The following is a 24,021-nucleotide window of genomic DNA, read 5'->3' as shown; positions in this document are numbered from 1 at the left end:
AGATTTTTGAATGAATAATTCATTCAAAAAAATTCATCCACAATATTCAGAATCGTCCCAATAAGACGAAAAGATCATTGACGTTTATGCTTGATGTCACAGTGGGATGTTTATGCATAACGGAATAGTTCTCAATCTGGTATTCAAAAAGATTTGGATTATTGCTAAATCATGTTGTCTCGATTTTTTATAAATGACAATGTCAAAAAGACATCGCAAATTTTCACTTTTCATACTCTCATATAGATTTTAGCAAGATTCATTCATTCAATAAATTCATTCGCATGATTCAGAATCGTTCAATTAATACAAAATAAACATTTCCGGATTCGCTTAGTCTAGCAATGGCATGTTTATTCATCACTGAGAGGTTTTCAGTTAAATATTCTGAAAACTTGGATTATAGCCAAAACGAGAAACCGACTCGACTCTTTATTAATGATGCTGCCAAAAAAATTTTGCTCAATTTTATACTCCATTCTCTCATGAATGAAATTATGATCTCAGATATTCGAAACAGATTACGAAGTAAAATCTGAATGACGTTAAATCGGTTGGAAGTGAATTTGATCATTATTTTTCTTGCAATTCTTTCAAATGGTTTTGATGAATGATAAAAGAAAAATTCTCTTTAAAGCCAATACTATAAAGCAAAGATTAAAATTGATTTAGATTTAAAAGCCAAACGAATAGTTATATTTTTCATTCGTTGTTTCAGACAATGTTTAATTGAACTTTAATCCCAGACTATAGAGTTTCTGTCAGATTTTCAGATTCGATAAATTGATTTCAATTTCTAAAAATACATTTTATTATTGAGGATTAAAAGGCAATTTACTTAAATATTAAGATTGTTTTAAATCATTTTATTTTTCTTACCAATAAAGTTAAAATTTTTCTTGCTTATATAACAAAATTTAAAAAAATAAAAAAAAAATCCCATTTCTTACCGAAAACATATCATTTTAAATTTTTAAAGAATAATGTGTCTAACTTTTAAATTATTTTTTTAAATTTGATTTTAATAATGTAGCATATATAATATGGGCACAGAAAGTTTAATTTAATATTGTAACGATGTGTATTTGCATAAATGTAGTTATAAAAACTGTCGAATATATTATTATAAAGTAATCTTTAAAATATTTTCAAAAATCTATTAAAATTGGAGAAAAATTGTTCCAAATAAAATTGTTGATGATAAAATTTAATTTTTTTTGAAAAATTACTTTGGCCAAAAATTACTTTGCGATTATAATATGCTAAATTTTACTAAAAGTTTATAAAATTGTTCCCAAGTAAACATATACTCCTAAATGATAGTTTCCTGCCAGATTTGTTATTTCTATATCCAAGTAACATGCCATGTAAAATATTTTATTTGACTTTTATTAATTTATAGAAAATATACTAGTTACTTATAGAAAATATACTAGCTTTTAAGCATAGTCATATCATTTTATATTTTTTTAAAATTTCTTTTAGAAATTTTTAAAGAATATTGAGAATAAGAGTATGCTTTTACAAATTATGATAATTTTTATATTTAATTTTTATTCATTGCTAATGCATGATTATCAACAATTAAAAAAGATCTAATATTTAAAGAAAAAAATTATTTCAAAAATTAATTATTTCATTTAGTAAATAGTGGCAAAACTTTAAAAATTAATTATAGAAATTTATAGAAACATTTCATGAACTTTCTCTCTTTATAATTCTAAAATTTGATCAGTTAGTAAAGTATTAATCCAAAGTAAGTTAAGATAGATGATAAAAATAGATGCTAACTTTGATACAAAAGAAATCTATGAATCGAATAAATTATCAGTATAAAAATATCTGATGTAGATTAGAAAATTATATATATAATATAGTTACAAAATTGGCAGAATTCACCTTATTATATGAATTTTGAGTTTGTATATAATATTAATATCCATGATAAAATAAATACAATATAAACACATTTATTTCTAAAAACAATAATTGGAATTTTCGAAAAGCTGTCAGTTAACCCTAAACCAAGTAGTTTCTCCTCCTAATTATAGTTATACAGTTTCATCAGTTGAATCAGAGAAATATTTATTCCAAAGTAAGTTAAGATTAATGATAATTTTTCGATGTTTACTTTGGTGTGGAGAAATTTACGAACGAAATCAAATATTAGTGTAAAGGCCTCTCTTTCATACATATTATCGAATTATAAATAATATAAGTTGAAATAAGATGAATTTTCCATATTATTTGTATCCTGAGTTTATATATAATATTAATTTAGGATAAAATCAATGTAATATAAATGCAATATATAAGTATTCGGGAAAATATTAAATACTCGCTGATTTTTTTAATTAATTACAATTCTAGTTTAAATTTCAAAATTAAAATCGCTGCTATATGCACATTTCCCTTTTCCAAAATATATCTATGCTAAATTTAATAGCTCTAGAACAAATAATCTAAAATCTAGGAGAGTTAACATATCACTCATTTTTTTTTATCAGCTATAATTCCATATTTTATATTGAAACTATCTGATGTAGTGGGAGATCTTTTTTGTGATATTTTCTAGAAGAATGTTATATATGTCTGAAAAAATGGATATAACAAAGGGAGAAAAAAATAACTAGATAAAACAAAGGGAAAAAATAAGGAAGCTGGATATCATTCAATTATTATGTGTTGGACATGCAGCTAGAGAAGACGAATCAAAAGAGATTTTTCAAAGAAAGTTTAATTCAAGATAAAAATTTTAATCAAATACTGGTTGCCCTGCAGGGCAAAAACTAGCATTTCTAAAAACAACGCCACAGTAAAAAAAATTAAATTTCTAATCCGATTCACGAAGAGGTGAACTTTTCGTAAATTATTAAAGTCACACATTTTCCAAATGTTTAAACTAAGGAGCTTTGTTTCGATTAAAAGAAATACATGGCTAATTCTTAAACTGTGTTTACTTTATGAAAATTAATTTATCAGAAATGGTAGAAAAATTAAATTCTTGTTGAGAAAACCTGTAAAAATTTATTTTAAGTTTTACATTTGACATATTTTCTTAATAATATAGAATCTTTTGATTAAATATATTCGTCAATCAAAATTATATTAATTCTAAACATTCTACGATTTAAAAAAATCTTTCAGTTTATTTACCAGAAATGTTGAATCAACCACATTTATAAATTTTTCTATTTCCAAAAACACATACAATTGCATTTGGTAATTTATTTTGACACAATTATATGCCAAAAAACATAACAAAATTAAAGTTTCGCTCGTTTGAATTGAGACATTGAGATTTCTTTTGTATTGTTAACTTTCTGAGGTTTTGAATTGACTGTAAACACAAACACAGATAACTTTTCGATTTTTAAATCAATATATATACTGATTTATTTCGTAAACATTGAAGAAGAATTTTACTGCTTATAGATTCCTTCAACATATATATACTCCATGGATAAATAAACATCAGAGCTCAGTGGAATTTTACACAAAAATTTAATATATAGTTGAATATATATCCTAAATGCTTTGAGATTTTTATCACATAGAAATATATTTCTATTTCAAATATATCTATAAAGAAATTTTGAATTACAATTTACATTTCTTTCTTTTTCAAAAAAATTTTGTTCCATATAAAAATTATATTTTTTGAACCAATAGTGGAAATTTAGTCTTTCAAACCTTGAGAAACTTATAGTGAAAAGATACTTTAATTCTAGATAGATGGCCTTTTCCATATATCTAGTAAGACGAAACTTGGTTATTTTTGTTGCTCTTTACCAGTGACCAAAAACTATGTTTTTAAGATTTTTTTTTTCTAGAACAAGATTAACCTTATTTTTGATAACCTTAGAATAATTGACATCTACAGCTATGTGTTTTGATTTGCTTTGTAAAAGACCTAAGAGGTTCACGTCCAATAGCAATGATGCAATTATTGTGTTTACGTATCCACTTGTTGTAGAAGTAACATTACTGTATCTAAATACAGGGTGAGCAAAAAATAAATTATCCACTTCAGAAGGCTCTAAAATGTACTCTATTGGTCCAAATAAGATAAATAAAGTACAGATTATTCAGATAATGCTTTTTACATTTATTAAATAATCAATTAACAAATGGCATTTATTTGCATGTATTGAAAATGTGAAACATAATTTGCGTTACAGCGCATGACTATTACCATTTTTCTTTGGATAAAAAAAAGGCGGATTCAGCACGAACATTAGTTTCTTCTCTGTTAGTCATTCCTACGTTGCAAGAAAACGCACTACTGGTGAAATTATTCTACCAGAACAAAACTTCGTTGCAGCTCTAAAGGAATTTCGTCGTATGAAGTAGATACGAAGAGGTCCAATGTCTCCAGGCACCCTACGCAAGATGATGCACAAATTTGAAAAAAACTGACCAACTTGGAATTCTTCCAGGCAGAGGATGGAAAGTCTTGTCTTCCAGCGTCGAAAATGTTGCGACTACGATTGTTGTAGCCAGCAGTCAGTCGCCGCATAATAGTGTGAGTTTGCCAGTTGTTTCCCGTGTTCTGGATATGCCGCATTCAACTGTAGGAAAAATCGTAAGGCAGATGTTGCATTTTTATCCATACAAAATCAAGTCTGTGCACCTGTTGCAGGATGGGGACTTAGTGGTCCGTAAAACTTTTGCACTTCAGTTCCTTACTCAATTGGTGGTTGACACAACTTGGTCATGGAACAATCTGTGGAGTGATGAGGTCCACTTTTGCCTCAATGGGCAAGTTAACACCCACAACTGTCGAATTTGTGCAGGGAAAACCCTCACGTTATCCGGGAACAACCCTTGCATCTTGAAAAATTGACAGTATGGTGTGGTTTTACAGTTACCTTTATCAGAGGCCATATTTCTTTGAAGAGGTAACTTCAAATATAATCTAAACCTATTCCGTCACATTACAACGGTACCATGATATGCTGAGGGATTTTGTAATCCCAACTCTTCTACAGCGTGAATGCCTTCAAGACATCATTTTCATGCAGTATGGTGCACCACCTCATATTGATCGTCGTGTAAAGTGATTGTCAATACAGCATTTAACAGAAGCACGGGTTATCAGCCGTCATTTCCCAATCGCTTGACCTCCTAGCTTGCCAGACATCAGCCTTTGCGACTTTTGGTTATGGGGTTATTTGAAGGACAATATCTACCGTCAAATGCCATCATCTCTACCAGATCTGAAGGACAACATTCGGCGCCATATTCTTAATATTCCGTCAGACTCACTCCGGTCATCTATGGAAAATATGGTTCACCGATTACAGCATATTGTTGAAGATGAAGGAGGGCATATAGAGGAATTTTAGTTTTACTTTATTTAACAATTATAAACCATATTAAATGGTTTTGTGTGTATTACAACACTACGTAGCGGTGAATTTTTATACTATTTTTTTCTTATTTAATAAATGTAAAAAACTTCATTTCAATAACCTGTAGTTCAAATTTTATCTCATCTGGATCAATAGAACGCATTTTACAGCCCTCTTAAGTGAGTAACTTATTTCTTGCTAACCCTGTCTTTTCTCAAAAAAAAAAAAAAAAAAAAGAATAGAAAAAAAACAGGTACTCGAAATAAAATATGCATGAAATAATCTGAATTCATCTTTTATTCATCGTAAAATTCAACGACTCAAAAATTAATTTTAAAAATGTACCTACATTTCAAAAAGTTGTTCTGTCTAAAAATAATTTTAAAAAATATAATAATAATAATAATAATAAAACATGGAAACAGAATAAATGCAATCTCAGAAATATTTTTTAAAGCATAAGTAACTCAATTACCATCTTGCTACAATTTCACTCTCCTATATTTCCTCGAATTCTGCAAAATTCTGTGACTCCACAAAAGATCTCATTGCCGGAGCTAAGAATTCTCTAAACCGTAGACCGTCTTTTACATTTCGAACAAAAGAAAATGCCTTAAAATACAATCATCACAGCAGGCTGAAGCCATCTTCATCGAATAGAGCTGGTGTCGCAATGGGATATTTATGCATTAGGGAATCCTTTTCAATCCTCTATTCGGGAAAATCTGGATTGTTGCCAAAGCACGGAACTAATACTTAGCTCTTTATTGATGGTACTGTCAAGGGGACGACCTAATTTTTCGACCTCCATTTTCCCTTGACTGAAATTATGAATCTGAAATTCTACTCATAATGGATCATTAAGCAGATTGCAAATCATATTAAATTCATTTGAAATGTCCATTTTCGAGTTATTTTCCACAAAATTCTTTCAGACGATTTGACATGAAATATGGGAGAAAGAAATGCGGTTTTCGACAAAAGCAGATGTAACAATGTTAAAGGAAATATTAATGATTAATATGCTTTTAAACATCTTTTGATTTTAGAATTTTGTTTTTTACTTTCTGCCTGTGATATACTTGTAAAATTACTTTTTTTCTGTTCTTTTATTTTTAAACTTCATTGCTACAATCAAATAAAATTTTTGTTTCAAGAATTTTTTTTGTTGTTATTTTAATGCAATGAATTTTGTTATCAGTAAATAAATCTAAATAACTAAAAAACGATTTTAATTGTCTTTTTGCTCATAAAATAAAATATCGCTTTGGATAAAAAAAAAATCTCAATAATAAGGCATTGATGTAATCGAAGTGAAATGAAGAAGAAAAAGCAAACGATATTTTTTATAATTTATTTGAAAAGCTTGGATTAAATAAGCAAATGGAAATTACTTAGATTAAAATTGGACACTAAAATTATATGTATAAATCCTTTATTAATATGTTTTATTTTGAAAAAGTAATAAAAAAATAATTTTTGTTCAATATTGATATTTTTAAGTAGAAATAAACAAATAGATATATTCATTATAAGTAGTTTTTATCTTAAATAATTAAGTATATAAGACAAATTAAAAATTAAAGTATATAAGCAAAATAATAATATTTGTGAAAATAATCATTTAATGTATGATAATATAGTGCCCATAATAATATCCTTTTATTAATTTTAGCTGAACAAAAAAGTTTTCTAATGATTTTTTAATAAATGTGAAATTAATAATTATTATTTGGAAATTATAAAATTCCTTAAATCTGTTCAAGTTATTCATGATTTTGATTTCACAACAATTTCTTACTTTAATTATTATGGATAATTTGTTTTAAGGATTGTTTTAATTATATGTAATAATGTATAAAGTGACGTCTTACAATAACCTATTGAAATATATATGCAAGTTTCTTTTAATAATTTAACTAGTGGTAAATATATGTACCAGCTACTAGAACCTTTATGAAATATTTCTATTTAAATAATAAAATAATGTTTAAATATGAATAATAAATAAATAAAATAAAATGAAAGTAAATAAATAATATAAAATATAATAATGTTAAAATAAAATAATGTTTAAATATGAGATTTTATTTCCAATTGTATAAATTTATCGATTTTGTCTATTTTTTATGCACTACAATCTGGATTATTATTTCTTATTTATATTTGATATAATTTGTCTTTTCATAAAATAAATCTACAAGAGAAAGGCAACATAATGTATTTATTTATTTATCAAAGTTTGTATTTTATTCATTATCATTTCAAAACAGCTGCTTTTTTTAAATAAAGTAACTAAATTAATTTAATTTGGTAATCATAATTAGTATTAATTTTAGAAATATTTTGATTTAGTAAATTTAAATTAGTAAAAATAAAGTTCTTAACTAATTAATCATGTAGATATCATAAACTATATAAATAATGCTTCAATTTTAATTTAATACTAATTTATTATTTGGATAAGTATTTAAAAACAGAACTACTCAGTATTATATTCATATCTTCTACATATTTCCCAAAACTTAAATCATTTTGTAAATCAACTTTCCCAAAAACGTCTTTCAGCTCCTTGAAATATTTCAGATCTTATTATATTTCTTTGTAAAATGAATTCAGAGGGATTACATGTACACAGTCTATACCTTTGATATTTTAAATTTACTCTAAATAAATTTGCAAGATTTTTGCATTTCTGAAGCTTAAATAAAAGGATGTTCACACTTTTGATAAAAGTTTGTTGAATATGTATTTCGATACGAAATGAAAATATTTTTGAATTCAAATTCCTTGGAATTAAATATATCAAAGCTTTTTTTAGTTGATTTTCTTCACAAAGTTCTGTATTTAGTGTGAGATATGGTCTTAAAACTCTTCAGCTTCGCACTGTATGTAAATAGTTCATTATTTGAAGTATAATTTCACAGAATCTTGTATTTTCTTGTACGTTCGTTTGATACAGTTTCTGTTAAGAATTGAAAGTATTTTCATTAGAAGCTGCATTTTCTGTCTATTTTATGGCAAAGAAGTTGGTTTACTTTTTCTAAGGAATAATATATAATTTCGAAATTTCGAATCCTGTTGACTAAATAATATGTAACATTATTTTGATTTAAGTAGAATGCAGGTTCGAAGCAGTGAAGATACTTTGTAATTTTAATTTAGTTTTATTCTCTCTATAATATCCATTTTGGAAAGGCAGTTTATTTACAAAACGCAGCGCGACACAAAAGCAGAAGTAAGAAAGAAGGGTGGGTGAGAAGGGACGAAACAAATGATCACTAGTCTTATATAATATAGGATTTCCGGCCAGGCGCCAATTTAATACACGTGGTGACCTTTAACACCTTTTCAAGGGCACAGAAGATATCACTTTCATTTGATACGTAGTACTGATGGCGCATTATTTTTACAAAGGGATTAATTAAACCGGAAGTGGAATTGGATCAAGAAATTAGAGAATATTTTAGAATGAAGTTACGATGGGCTAAATTAAGATAAAGTTTTGGAAATTAATTTGGATTAAATTAAGAGTTTAAAATATCATTATATATATATATATATATATATATATATATATATGATGCATAGAATCATTGTACAAGTTTAGGATTAAAATATTATATTTATAAAATAGTTTAAGACTAAAAACAGTTTTAAAATCTTATTTACTTTACGTTCATTATAAGACAATAAAGAAGTTTTATTGCAAGGAAAATTTTAGCGCGAATGAACCGAAAGAATTTGTATTTAAAATTAATGCCAATTTTGTATCTATTTTATTTCTCTTAAAATTTATCAATATTTAAGTTTCCGAGATTGAAAATTTTTGATACTTGTCAAAAAAATGTTAAATTGTTTTATTCTAAATACTTTTATCTTGTTCCTATTGAATTTTTACCTGCTAAGATCTCCAATGGAAACAGAAAAGTAAATGTATTATTTATTCAAATTTCAAGATCTCAAAATTGGAGCCTCAAAACCTGGGATAATTTTTCTTAAATAAAAATGTTTTTGAATTTTTCTTGCATCCGTTCCATATGAGAGAATGGCCATTAAATATTTCACCCTTAAATATCAATTATGTACCCGAAAACGCCCTAATTGGAGCTTTGTCGAATGGGACAATTTAGAGTGAAACTGGACTAATAGAGTAAATTTAAAATGAGAAAGAAATTAATAAATTTTTTAAGTGTATTAAAAAGATTTTTTTGATCTAAAATTTGGACGTTAATAAAAGAATTAAAAATATCATGAAACTTAGATAGTATTTTTTTTAGTAAATAAAAATATATTTGAAATTAATTTGTGCAAATATATTTGAATGAATTTAATTTTAATTTCTGTATAAATATTTTTTGTTTGGTCTGCAGTCTCTACTGTGGATTTGAATCACATTTTCAACCAAATAATTTTCAGAAAGTCAATCTGTTTATTTGCCCAAATGCAGGTGAATACGTTAACTAATAAAACATATACAACTAAATAGATTAAAAATCCAAACAGTAGATGCATATCAAATTTTGAACTAAATCCGTCAAAGGAATTGTATGTCTGTTAGTCTGTACAAATGCATGCATATAAAGACGTTTACTCAAAAGCAGACTTCCATAAATGAAATTTGGTATATGATCTTGTTGCTAAAATTGTAATCTTTTGCCAAATACAGTTTCAATCTGCCCCCCCCCCCCAAAAAAAAAGGCATCCATTGTTTTACACTGCTTTCGTCACTATATTGGTAATCAAAGATATTTTGATTGTTTAGTAGTCCCTCAAGTAGGTTTTATTATTTTGCTCAAAATTTAATAATTTATTGGTGTGTGTGTGTGTCTGTGTGTCTGTCTCCTGCTTCTGTTGTGCGTTTAGTATTTCCTAATTTGATAACATATTTGTTTTTACCTGAAAATCGAATACTGTCCAAGCCTAATTCCGTACTAGAACATGATCACCATGCTCAAATAATTTTGCCAAATCGCTTAATTCTTAAAATTTTATCCTATCAAATATTACCTTCTGTTGCAATTCTAGATTTTTTTTAGATTCATTATTCCAATTTATACATAATCAATATTATTAAAATTCTTTGCGAATTAGTAATATTCTTATTCATTTTATTAATTGTAATAATCTAAATATAAATATTTAATCGATACATTTTTATAATACTATTAATTTAATACCTAATATTTTTATTAACAATAGGAAAATGAAAAAAAAAAAGAGTAAAAGCGTGAGATTTTGATAATTGTACTCTAGGTAGACTAAATTTCATCACAGTTATTGTGTAATTTAACTTTAGTATATAGATATGAATGTTTTCTAATGATTAAAATGTAACTTAACTTCTTCATAATATTGCATAATTTTCTTAAAAAAAATTCTCTCATTCCTTTTGATCAACAACTAAATAGTGTTTAAATCTTTACATTTTAATTATTTCCCTTATTTTAGTTTATATTTCTTAATTCATGTCCATAAACATTATGGAATCCAAAAATAATTACTCATCAAATTATATTGATTTCGTACCACCTCAGAAAAATGAATTTTTAATTAAAATAATAAATGAATTCATATTTATGACGCCTAAAACTATTTAAGTTTTGCGATTTCATTTGGAATTAATAATTGCTCAAAATTCCAGAGCACAAGTACATGAACAAGTAAATAAAAAATAAATTACTAAAATCCTTTCTTACAAACATGAAATATTCAAAGTTCTTTTTGTAAAAGATTTAAAAAATATTCTTATTTAACAAAATATTAGAAAAAATTTGTATTATGTGAAACGTTCCACAGTATAATTTCATTTTTTTAATTGAAAAGTAATAAATTATTTGCTTTAAAGTGAAAGTTATCTGCTCGTAAATGAGAAATTAAATCTGCATATTTTTTTATATTTCTTTTATCGTATGAAATGTATCATTATAATTTAAAGTATCAATTTTAACGCTATTTTTTAATTCTTAAATTTGAAATATGTTAATGTCCTTTAACGTGAACAAAAGTTCTCTGAATAAAAATATGCAGCTCTAATTTCTTGCTATTATGGAACCGAATACATTCAATAGAATTTAAATTGCTTTTTATTTGGTTCACTGGTATTTTGAATGAAATTCAATAAACATGTTAAATGAAGACTTTTCAGAGGTAGAATTTTATCTCATTAAAATACAGAATATTTAAATTTCAATTTTTTTTCTTCGCAAGTTTTCAATAAGTTTGTAACAAGATATAATAATGAAATTCTTAATATATCGTCGTATGAAAGTTTTCTAATGATTGCATATGTATTTGAATAATTAAGTCGCTTTGAATATTTTCCGATGAAGCATAAAATATTCTATTTTAAGATGTCAATTTCCATTTATTTTCACAATTTAGATACATATATATAATTTTTTATCTTATTCGCATTTAAAAAAAATAATTAGAAATATATTAATCTGTCCAATTAGAAATAGTTTAGAATCATACTCAAAAAAGACGATTTTGAAGTAAATCATTATCCAGTAAATTATGAGATTGTAGAGAGCTATAATTAGAAATTGAATTATCTGATTACTACAAGATCATAGGTTCGATTCTATTTAAGAAATGTAAAAGAAGTTATGATTCTTTGAGGGCAAAATGAATCAGCGTTGCAATGGTGTTCAAGATTCCACTACTAGTTAGTCTAAAACTTCTAAGAAAGACCAAGATCAATAATTTCATAAGAAATGTGGCATGTAGTATCAGTTGTTATTTAAATAACCTTGGTGCTCTACAGTACCATAGATATGATCTAGTATGTAGGGGACGTTACCTGTTGAAGACCTGTAAGCAGAAATTGACCCAAATTTGCGTAAACGAAACAATTTGTAAATGTATTCGCTCAATTAAATATGTAAATGTATTTCCTCTCAAGAATAAAAAGAATTCACTATACGTCATTAGTTAGTTCTCAGAAAGGAAAACAAATCATTATAAGAGAGAAACAGATTTGAATGTAACTATGGCCGTGAGAGTTCTGAGATTGTTATAATATATTAAAAATTGAATTAAAATTAGAATCGTGGGTTCGAGTTTAGTTAAGAAATGTGAAAGACATCGAAATATGTCATCATTTTTTGAAGAAAAACAGTATCAGCTTTTCAGTGGTAGTAGGAATTCTACTACTATTTAGTCTAGAGCTCATAAGAAAGACCAAAATAATTTCATAATAAATGTGTCATGCAGCATCTGTTGTTTGTAAGACCTTGAAACTCTACGGGCTTATTTTAGATATGATCCAGTATGTAGAGGAAGATTATCTTTTTAAAGACCTGTAACAGAAATTGATCCAAATTTGTGTAAACTTAAAAATATTTAAATTAATTTGTTTAAAATAAAAACAATATTATAAAACATTAATTACCTCTTAGAAAGGAGAAATTACACCATATAAAACAAGTGGATTGGGATGTAACACTGACCGTGGGTATTCTAATACCAATTGGCCTCGTATATTTCAATTTTTCTGGTAAATTTGAAGTTAAATGACAGCTAAATCGACATTAGAACCTCTTGGCAATACGTTATTTATTAGTCAGAAAATGATCCAATATACTGGAGCAAATTCCTTTCCTTGAAGCATTTCTGAGAAGATTCAGTTAATTCATTTTTTTTTTTATTGAAAGAAAAACCGAGGAAACATAAATTCCAAATCGAATCATTCCTAAATCGTTTCCTAAACAACCAGAACGAAAACATTGCGACATGAAAGAGCTCAGTGGCAAGGTAAGAATGATAGATTCAAAAATTATAGTTTTAAAGGTCTAATATGAGTTGTCCAAGAACATCGAAGGATGTCCAATATTCAATGTTTCATTATAAAAGGGAGGCACAATATTTTGTGTGTGACATAGCAAATCTTGGAATGCCGTATATAAGTAAAAGATATTCATTACTTAGTGATATGTTGCATTTTCTAGCGAATTTTCAAGGAATATTGTTCCATAAATATGTTTCCATTAGATGGAAATATCCATGAAATTATTCAAGATTAAAAACTACGAAAGCTAATTAGAAACCAAATCTGTTATCAGTTCTCTAAAAGAGCAATCCAGTACGATGGTAAACAGTAGTAATTTACGAGTATTGACGATGTAGTAGGGATTGGAAATCTAATACTAGTTGTTTGAATGCATCTAAAAAGGTCCCTGATTCAAAGTTACAGGATAAATGTTAAATTAATCAACTTGTATTGGTTAAGAGTGTAGTGAATAGCTTATAAGCCAGTTAACAGCTATGCAACCTGAGCAATTGCTTTTGTATCTTGGTCATGTTACTGGGCTGCAAACCACAAGGTGCCAGGTTCTATCATGACGCATCACAATTCAGAGTATACTGCGAGCAGTTCTTAAAGAAATAAGATGATATTCCAATATATTTTATTGTGATATCATCTTATTTCTTGTGTATTGGAGAACTCCAGGACAACTTAGTCTATATATGTATCTCGATTGATTAAAGAAAGTAAACCTGCACTAATTAATTCAAGACAAAAAAGTAAGACTTTTGTTAGTCAAAATGAATTTGGAGCAAGATATATAAAAGTTCGTTAATATTCCAGTATATAGGTATTGACACCCTTCGTATTGATCTTTCAACGAAGACTGTTCTAATTTGTGTTTGGATTGAGAAACAACCTGTAACTTTAATTCTTTCAAGGGAAAGAACAGTAAACTCAAAGCAACAATTAGTCCGCAGGAAAATGAAAATTTCTGCTTGAGAGATCAATGCAGTTAAGAATTTGGCACAACAGTGGTGGAAACCTAATGCTATTTGATTATGTCATCAGTGACGGATGATACGTTCAAGGTTTCATGATAAATGTAAAAACTTATATCAAATGACCGTAAAGCAACTTAAAGAAAAGAGAAATATATTTCAGTATATACACATAAGAACCATTTTCTGAACCACTTTCAAATGAAACTGACATGGCACTTGTGTTTCGATTAGATTTGAATGAGCAAATTTAGTGACCAGCTGAAGAATATTAGTTAATCCTAGAAGGAGCTTGAGTAGTTGGACGGTAATAGTAGCGATGGGATATTAATTATTATTTCATCTAACAACTATAAAGCAGTCCACCAATCAATATTTTATGATGAATGTGAAATGTGTTTAATTGTTGGGCAAAGCGACTCAGTAAAAATTTTAGATAATGTCCTAATACATGAAGATAGATTCATTGCCTGAGGATCTTTTATAGAAGGAATTGGCCAGCATTTGCGTTAGAAGTAAAACGCATGATAATCCTTATTAATTCTTACATGAATATTAAGAACCAAAGTACTCGAACAAGAAGGAGGCTAGAGACCATACAAATGTGGCGGAGCTAGGAACCAACAATAATAGATGAGGCTAGAGAATTAGATTTTTCTAGCACATCCAAAGAGGCCCAAGATTAATGGGGTTATAATGTATGTGAAACACATTATATTCTGATGAAAAAAGCAACTTCAGAAGTACCTTAAAAATATGTCGTGTAAAGGTCCAACATATGATTCCTTTCCTTCTTCGATCAGAAGAAAATGGCACATTTAAGATTAGAGAGGGAGGAACTAAGGAAAAAAAATCCATTTTTTATTGAAGACCAAAAAGAACCTACTCAAGATTATTAGGTAATTATCAGGGAAGAAAAAGCCCCGATATAAAATAAGCCAGCAAGCATATAAGAATTTTAGAACTGGCTGTAAAGAAAGCAAAATATAGAATGAATTTAAGTTCCAAGCTAAATTAGAGAAAATAATATTGTTCAAAATTCTGTAAAGTGAAAATATCTTTGCTTCTTAGCGAACTTTTTTATTTGAAAATTTAAATGAGAAATCATCACATATATGTTAACATTTCTGATGATTAAGTGGCAGATATGCAATTATAGTTGGCGACTTTGGCAACATTTCTACACATTTTGGGGAAATTTTGGGGTTTTTCTGGATGTATAGAAAAGTCATACTGCAAATGGTTTTGTTGCTATGCTCGTATTGAAAAATTCCGACTCGCGTTTGTTGTAGTTTTTGACCTTGATGAAACCACTGAACTTTTCTAAGATTCTGATCCAAATTGCTACATAGTGTTTTTGGTTTGTCTCTTGCTGTGTGTGTGAACTAGTGTTTTCCAGTGGCAGTTGCAGACTATTAAAGAGTACTAATTAATTAACTGTAAATATTTGTAAATAACTATTGTAGATATAATTTTGTTTGTTTTAATTAAAATAAACTCAATCCGCGAAATTATCCGAATCATAACAATATTAATTTTGGTTTTTTATGAATTTCACTATTTTTTATTTCTAAAATCATCTAAATTTAGGTACCTCAGAATTTTGTAAAGCCCAATTTTCTCTTTCAAATATAAGAAAAATTCTCCGCCCCATTAAATACCGCAATGTAACCTCTGAACCTAAAGAATTGTTATACAAAAGTATTCTTCATTTAAATGGTAGTTATTAAGTAAATGCATGCTCATAAATGTTTTGAATATTCATGGAAAACATCTTTTCTCTCTGTTTCTCGGTGAACCTCTCTAACAAACAAAGCAGGTACCACGGGTGTTCACTCAATCACACTCTACGAGATGGGAGGGAATTCGGCAGTGATATCCAGGCGACTTAGGATTTGTTTTGTAGTTTTAGTGAAAAGGCATTTGTAGTCATTCCGCACTGATACATTTAAAGGGAAAAAAAATTTAGTAACTTTTAAGTAGTAACTTTAGTAACTTAGTAACTTTTTTACACAATGTAAGTAAATCTCAAATATCTTTCAAATTTCTATGCTTATAAATACAACTGAACTTGAATTTTCCAATATACAAATCTTCAAATATTCGAATTGATTTTGAAAGGGAAAGAGAAAAACGGAAAATTACTAAATTGAGAATTATTAGATAAGATGGCACCTGTGACCTTGGTACATCCTTTCCTAATCAAAGCATGGTTTTTTAAATTACTAAGACGATATTTTACACAATGTCTTGTTCTTATATAGTTGTAATACATATGTGTGCACCTGATAAAAATTATAATAAAATTAAATTTATATAAATCCATTATTAAAAAATTATTTATAGAAAAATTAAATATGAATTATAAAAACGAATCTTAATTTTTATAATTTAATTTGTGTTTCTTTCTTATAAAGTTTTACAAAGTTTTATGTAATCTAACATATGTTTGTTTCATATAATTCGTAAATTAAAGCATAAATTAATTTATAATTAATTCGTTAATAAATTTTTTTAATTTAATTTTTATGATTTACTCAATTATATAAACTTTTGCTCAACCGAATCGATTCAATTGCCATTTAATTTCAACGACATGGAATTATATAATTTCTGCATTCTATATGAAATGTATCTAACGTTAGAAAATTACATATTTTGTGCACTGAAGAATAGTTTCTTCTTTTAAATAAAATATTTATTAAAAATTGTTTGTCTGTAACTTTTATAAAAGACTAATTTATACTACAAGTTAATTAAAACCTTTTGTTATTACTTTTATATTTCATTCAGAGTCGAAAGTTTTTATTTCTTTTGAAATAATATTTTAACACTCGAAATCGTTTGCGCTTTAATTTTAAGTTTCATTGATTTTCAAAATATCTTCCAGACACAGATAAGACTTCCAGGCTTTTCTATTAAAAGGAAAGATATCAAGAGAAACTAATTATACAATTCTATGAAAACATTAGTTTTACACTTGGTTGGACTAACTAGTACTGAAGAATGTTTCTTATTAAACTAAATGTAATTACAATGTGAGATAGAGCTTGTGTAATGTATATAGAAAAAAAAGAAACTAATAAAAACTATAATTGGAATTAAAAGTATATCTAAAATTAATTTGATAATTAGGTGTGAGAATGTGTTTTTGTTTCATTCTAATGTCATTTTTTGTACTTTTTTTAGAGCATAGTATCGGCAGAAACAATGCCACTTTGCGACATGGGTCCGCAGGTTTTTACCAATACAGGATTTTACAAGGTAAGTTTTTATTTAATACTAGCATTATTTTTTTTAAAAAAAAATGTTTTATTTTCTTGTTTTGCTTCTCATAAAGTTCAGAATTGGACATAATTTGTGTTTAGAATTTCCCATATGAAAGCATTTAGATTCCAATAATTTTACTTAGAGAAAGACCATTTTTTATGGGTAATACATTACTGATTTAAAAAAAAAAATGTGAAAGACGTGAAGACATGTGTTTCTTGTTTCATGCAAGAGTACTTTGAAATTCAATTCTATTAATGCTTTGCCTTGCATGTTGGTTGAAAATTCACTAATTTGAATACCTTGTATCCTTACATCGGTGTAATTTGGTTTATGAGAAAATGTGCATGTTATGGCGTCTCTTTTTTTCACATTTATTTGGAATTAATAAATTTGTATTCATTTATTTGACATGAAAAATGAAAATTTTTGATTTAAATCAAATCAAATCAAATTAATTAATGACTCAATTATCTTTAGTCGAAACTTAACTCTGTTTCAAAGTGTTTAATAAGTATTTAAAGATTTATTATTTATTAATTATTTAAATTGCTTGATTATTATTATTATTATTAACAATTATCATTTATGCATTATTGTTAATTATTATTTCATAATTATTAAAAATAATAATTTATTGTTTCACAATTGCCAAGCGATTTATTGTTTCTCATTATTTCAATAGCAAACCACAATGTCAGATGTCACAATAAAATTACCATGATATAGTACTTTGCATCTTAGGAAACTTGGGATATTTTTAGGGAAGAAATATATATATATATAGCTTTTGAAATTTACAAATTAATAAAAATATAATAATAAATTGGAATTAGAACATTATTGAAAACTTTAAGTAAAATTGTAAATAATAATAATAATAATAATTGCTTAAGAAGCTGCATGTATCGCAAGTTGATTTGAAAGACAATTGTTTGTGGACAATTATACTGTTATCTTTCTCCAATTTCCAAGTAGCTAAAATTATGTTGAAGATAATACAGAAATATTTTTTTGTTCTACTCGTTGAAAATTGATTCTATTTATCTAAAAATGTCGGTTTTATCTTTTTTTTTATATTTTTCGATGGGCTTTCTTTACTCCTTGTACTAAAATAATTCTCACATTACAATGATTACAATTACCAAATTGTCTACTACTAAGAATTTTTTCTACTAATATCATAAAATCTAGAGTTATTGTGAAAAAAAAATTACAAATGATAGAAGCTTTAAAATGACGAAATACTTGCTTAGGTGTAAATGCAGGTGCGGACAGAACATAAAATTTTAATCTAACTTTTCAAAGACGGCAACTATTAGTAGACTTTAATTCAAAAGTTATTTGTTCAAATGTGGTTTATTAAGTTAGCAATAATTCACTTAATTTGAATCATCTTTTATCTTCCAATAAGAAGGAAGTTAAGGGGAATTTTAAATCTCATTCATCCATTCCAAGTCATTATTCTTCTTTGTCTGCCAAATTGAAAATCAATAAATACTATGAATTACATCCCCCCCCAAAGTATTTTCAATGCGTTCCTCAAAATAATCTTACTAAATTAATTAAATGTTTAGTTGCTAATCTAATATGTACTTTAATGAATGAAGTCATAAAGCTACATTTGATTTTTATCGTGCAAAATCTTTTTTTAAACAATGCTTTTTATGACAAGTTAAATGAAATCTCTGAATTCCTTTCTGAGATAAGAAAAATGCCAAGTATTTATTTTTAAAGTAAGTGATACGTATGAAAGATTATTTTTGCGATTTGTGTTTTTTTGTGTTCGAACACAATGTATATTTGTCGTTCTATACATTTCATATAAAGAAACCAGTATCCTAAATATATTAAGAATGCTAGACTCATAAAATAATTGTTATTCATGTGAATTTGCACTGCATGAATCAATTAAAAAAATGCAAGCGGAATTCTAAAAATTTTAAAAATACAAAAATAAATAAATAAATAAATAAAAACATTTTTAATTCAAATAACATTGATAGATAGATAGATTACGTTATGATTTTGATAACATCATGCACAAATTATCTCTAAAAAACTAAAACAAAAAATGTTTTATTAACATATATTAAGTAATGTATTTATTACCAAGCCTACAATCATTAACAATTTTTTTTTTACTTTTGAATGCAATTATTTATCGTCTGATATCTATTTCTTTTGAGAAAAACTAAAAAAATTCTTGAAATTATGCAAGAAATAAAAAATAACACTTATTCTAAGTAAATGCAACGATCCATGAAAATATGCTAATATTTCTTTATAATTAATATAAAAACATTTAGTAAAATAATTATTTACCATATGTAATTCTTTGTGATATACAGTGGCTCAAAAAATTGAGAGTACACCTTACTTTTACTTGATAAATCCGACTTTCAATATAAATAACACATTAACGGGAAGTACAAACTTGTTTTTATTTTTATACATAACAAATGGTTTAATTTAGAATAAAAATAAAGAAAAAATCAATGAAAAACTTCTAAATTGAAAAGTTTTGGAAGCATTTTAAATAAACATACGCAAAATTTTGCCTCAAAAAATTGAGAATACACTAATGTAATATCTTGCAATATCTCACATAGAAATAACGTATCAGTATTTATTTGCATGTTTTTTGGCTTTTATAATAACCTCTAAACGTCATGGTACCGATTTGACCAAATTTTTGTGGCATCTGAAGATATTTTACCACATTCTTCTTGCACCACTTGTTTTAAATGGGTTTTGTTTCTAATTGTGTGTGTTTGGACCACTGCTTCGAGTGTGGCCCACAGATATTCAATGGTATTGATGTCGGGGTACTCTGGTGGTGTGTGTAACTGCTGTTTACACAATGAAAAAGACACCATATTTTGCCTTTACGTGCATTCTGTTTGGGGTCGTTGTCCTGCTCGAAAATGGAATTTCCATCTAACCCCTTTTCTTTTAAAACTTTCCTTTAGATTGCTGCGACTGTATGGTTCATCCAACTTGTTGCAAAAACTTTTCAAATCATAGACAGAAGTGTAGGTGCTGAAACTGTGCGAAATGCCATGAAACAAGCTGGATATAAAAGTCGCATTGCTAGAGAGAAACCGTTCTTTAGCTTGCAAATTCAGAAAAAGTATTTGAAGTTTGCAAACACTCATCAATTGAAGACCAATACCTTTGGAAGAAAGTTATATTTAGTAATGAAAGAAAACTCAACATTTTTGGCAGTAACAGCCATAATACTGTATAGAGAAAGCCTAATATTGCTTTGGATCCAAACAATTTACGTCCTACAATTAAACATGATGGTGATTCCCTCATGATTTCAGGTCGCATGACTTCATCCGGGGTAGGAAATTTAATTTTTATATATGGCATTATAAACGATATGGATTACTTGGATATACTTCGCAGCAATCTAAATGAAAGTGCTAAAAATTTGGGTTTAGATGGAAATTTCATTTCCTAGTATAACAACGCTCCCAAGCAGAATGCACATAATGTTAAATTACGGTGTTTTTATTGTAAACAGCAGTTGCACACACCACCTGAGTACCCCGAAATCCATACCATTAAATATCTGTGGGCCACACTCGAAGCAGTGGTCCAAACACACAAAATTAGAAACAAAACCCATTTAAAACAAGTGTTGCAGGAAGAATGGAGTAAAACATCTTCAGATGTCCCCAAAATTTGGTCGAATCGGTACCATGACGTTTAGAGACCATTATAAAAGCCAAAAGACATGCAATTTAATAGTGACACTTTGTTCCTATGCGTGATATTGCAAAATTTTCATTGGTGTATTCTCAATTTTTTGAGGCAAAATTCTGCGTATGTTTATTTAAAATGCTTCCAAAACTTTTCAATTTAGAAATTTTTCGTTGATTTTTCTTTATTTTTACTCTAAATTAAACCATTTGATATGTGTAAATATAAAATCATGTTTGCACTTCCCGGTAATGGGTAATTTACATTTCAAATCGGATTTATCAAGTAAAAGTAAGGTGTACTCTCAATTTTTTGAGCCACTGTACATTAATTGATATTGAATACTTTATCCTTATTTGCAAATGAACAAAGAATTTAATATTTGATAAGATACCTTCTGCGACAGAATTATGGTTTCAATATCTTACAACTAGTAATTAATTCGAACAATTATTATTTAAAAAAACTTTATAACTTATATAAAAGTCGATGCATTGCAGCTATTAGAAATATAATTTATCGAAAGAATTTAAAAAAAAAAAATTATGCGTTTTATTATTGGTATTTCAGATCATATCTAAACTGTAATAAAAAGGAAACATTATAATATGAACTATTATTCGTTGAAATTATATAAATCTACTTTTTTGAAAATATAACCATATAATACGTATATTACTAAAAATGAAATATATCCTTAATTTAAAAAGCAATATTTGCTTTAAAAGTTGACTTAAAATACATTTTACATTAATTGATAAGAGTTAAAAAAGAATCGAAAAAACCTACCATAAATTTAGCTCATCTTCGAACAAAAAGTTGAAATGACATATTATCTGTCAAAGTATATCCTAAAATTGCTCATACTTTTCTTTTATTTTTTCACAAAATATCTTGTTTTGAAATGCTTTACCCCATCCAGTAACGCAACAAAGCTTTAAGCAATCGAATTCCTAATTGAAATCGGAAGATGTCCTTTCTTCTATTTGAAATATAAACTTTTCACTTTGATGGTTTATTTCGAAAAGAAAAGATCGAACAAAATATCGTCTTTGTTAATGCTGTTACTTTTTCTCTTTTTCATTTTTTGCTATCCAATGTATTTTCAGAAGAAAGGGGACAAGTGCTGTGCAACGAAATATTTCACGCGTCGCTGATATTTTATTTCTTAGCTGAAAAATATTAGCTGAAAGTAGAACAAATGATAAATGTTCTGTTCTAATCCATTACACATGTGTATTTCAAAATAATGTTACAATAGCTTATAAGTGGTATTTTTCAAGACTTTTATGAAGAAATATTTCACGCTTAGCTGAAAAATGTTAAACAAAATAAAATAATAGGTTCTCTAAGTTATTATACATGTATAGTGTTTAATAAAGTCATATCGATGACTCTCCGACCCGCCGGAAGGCACACGGAATATAAACATTGAAGAACCCGGACCGTCTCAACAGCAATACTGGCGGGAATTGTGATTGAGGCCTAAGGGCCATCACCGGCCACGGGGCAACCCTTCCCTAGGGAAGTACGACCCGCCATCGATGAGAGGAGCCAGATTTGGACAACGGAAGGTGGACCCCCACCTTTTTGTGTACCCTCCGAGGTGGCGAGATCCAACCACCATGCCGGAAGCATCTCATCGTCATTGCAAGGAGCCCCCGGGGAGATATACTGTTTAATAAAGGATAATTTTAAATTAAAAATAATTGCTAGAGGGAATTCTCCAAAGATTTTTAGCCTTTCTCAGTATACTCCCTATTACACGCATACAATACACTTATCCCACCTTTTTATTCGGTCTTCAAACAAATGCAGAAAATTATTTGTCGTCAGATCTTTCCAAATAACCTTCGTAGCTGTCAGCTTTGGCTTTTGCGTTGAAAAAACTCATTATCCTCTAGTGGTTTCTGAAATCAGCGAAAAGGGGAAAAAAATACATGAGGTTGAATTAGAGATACAGAGATATGACATTGATTTTCAAAAGATATTTAACATTTAGAATAAAGGGTCTTGGGTAATCATGGTGTCGAATCCGTCATCCTGTTTATAAATATGGCATTTTTGCGGCAGATATGTATTTACAGATTTTTAAGTACATCTTTATAGTATGCTCCGTAACTGTTATATCAACATCGAAAATCAAACAAATGATATGATTATAACTTTTCCAGTAAAAGCAAACCTTCTCCCGCTTTTCAGTAATGGTGATAAAAGAGAATTTTACTTAAAACTTTGTTGCCTGAAATCAACGTCATAATGATGAAGCCAACCTTTATCAGCAATAAACGCTTTCGAAAGAAATATGCTCTCATTTCGTAGTCTAATCAACTCCAAAAAAATCTAAAAAAAATAAATAAAAAATAAAAAAGATTTGTGGTTCATATGGCGCGAACGCCGACGTCCCATGATCAGCTAAAACTTGAATCTTAACAAAATATAGTTTAAGCTAAACTGAAGGAGGTCAGAATATAATTGCAGTCACGTCATGAGGCAATGGGGAGGCGGCTGAAGATAGGTCAATCGAGATACTAGAGGAGTAAGACTGAGGAAAGTCATGAGATAATTGAAATCTAGTCATGGTACAATGGGGAGGTGGCTGAATATTGGCCAATCGAGATACTAGAGGAGTAAGACTGAGTAAAGTCATGAGATAATTGAAATCTAGTCATGGTGCAATAGGAAGGTAGCTGAAGATAGGTCAATCGAAATACTGGAGGAATAAGACTGAGGAAGATCAGGAGACGTTTGAAGTCTGACTATGATCCAATGGGAAGGTGGCCAATCGAGATACTTGAGGAGTAAGACTGAGAAAAGTCATGAGATGATTGAAATTTGGCCATGATGCAATAGGAAGGTGGATGGAGATAGGCCAAACAATATAGTATAGGAATAGGTCTGAGGAAGGTTCAGGAGATAATTGAAGACTGATCAT

The 24,021-nt window shown here is 27.9% G+C and overlaps 1 protein-coding gene across 3 annotated transcripts in view; it reads left to right on the top strand.

The window, feature by feature from the left end:
* The window catches only part of LOC129957238 (atrial natriuretic peptide receptor 1-like), a 1,107,058-nt gene that overhangs the window by 724,918 nt on the left and 358,119 nt on the right, over nucleotides 1-24,021 (top strand). For all 3 annotated transcript variants that reach the window (XM_056069479.1, XM_056069482.1, XM_056069480.1), the window contains exon 9: nucleotides 17,295-17,369. In XM_056069479.1, the coding sequence (XP_055925454.1) occupies nucleotides 17,295-17,369 (75 nt within the window). The remainder of the gene's footprint in view (nucleotides 1-17,294; nucleotides 17,370-24,021) is intronic.

This window comes from Argiope bruennichi, chromosome 11, assembly GCF_947563725.1.
Source record: "Argiope bruennichi chromosome 11, qqArgBrue1.1, whole genome shotgun sequence".
NCBI classification, from domain to species: Eukaryota; Metazoa; Arthropoda; class Arachnida; order Araneae; family Araneidae; genus Argiope; species Argiope bruennichi.
The sequence above is the reverse complement of the archived record's forward strand: the minus strand, read 5'-3'. Positions and strand labels throughout refer to the sequence as shown.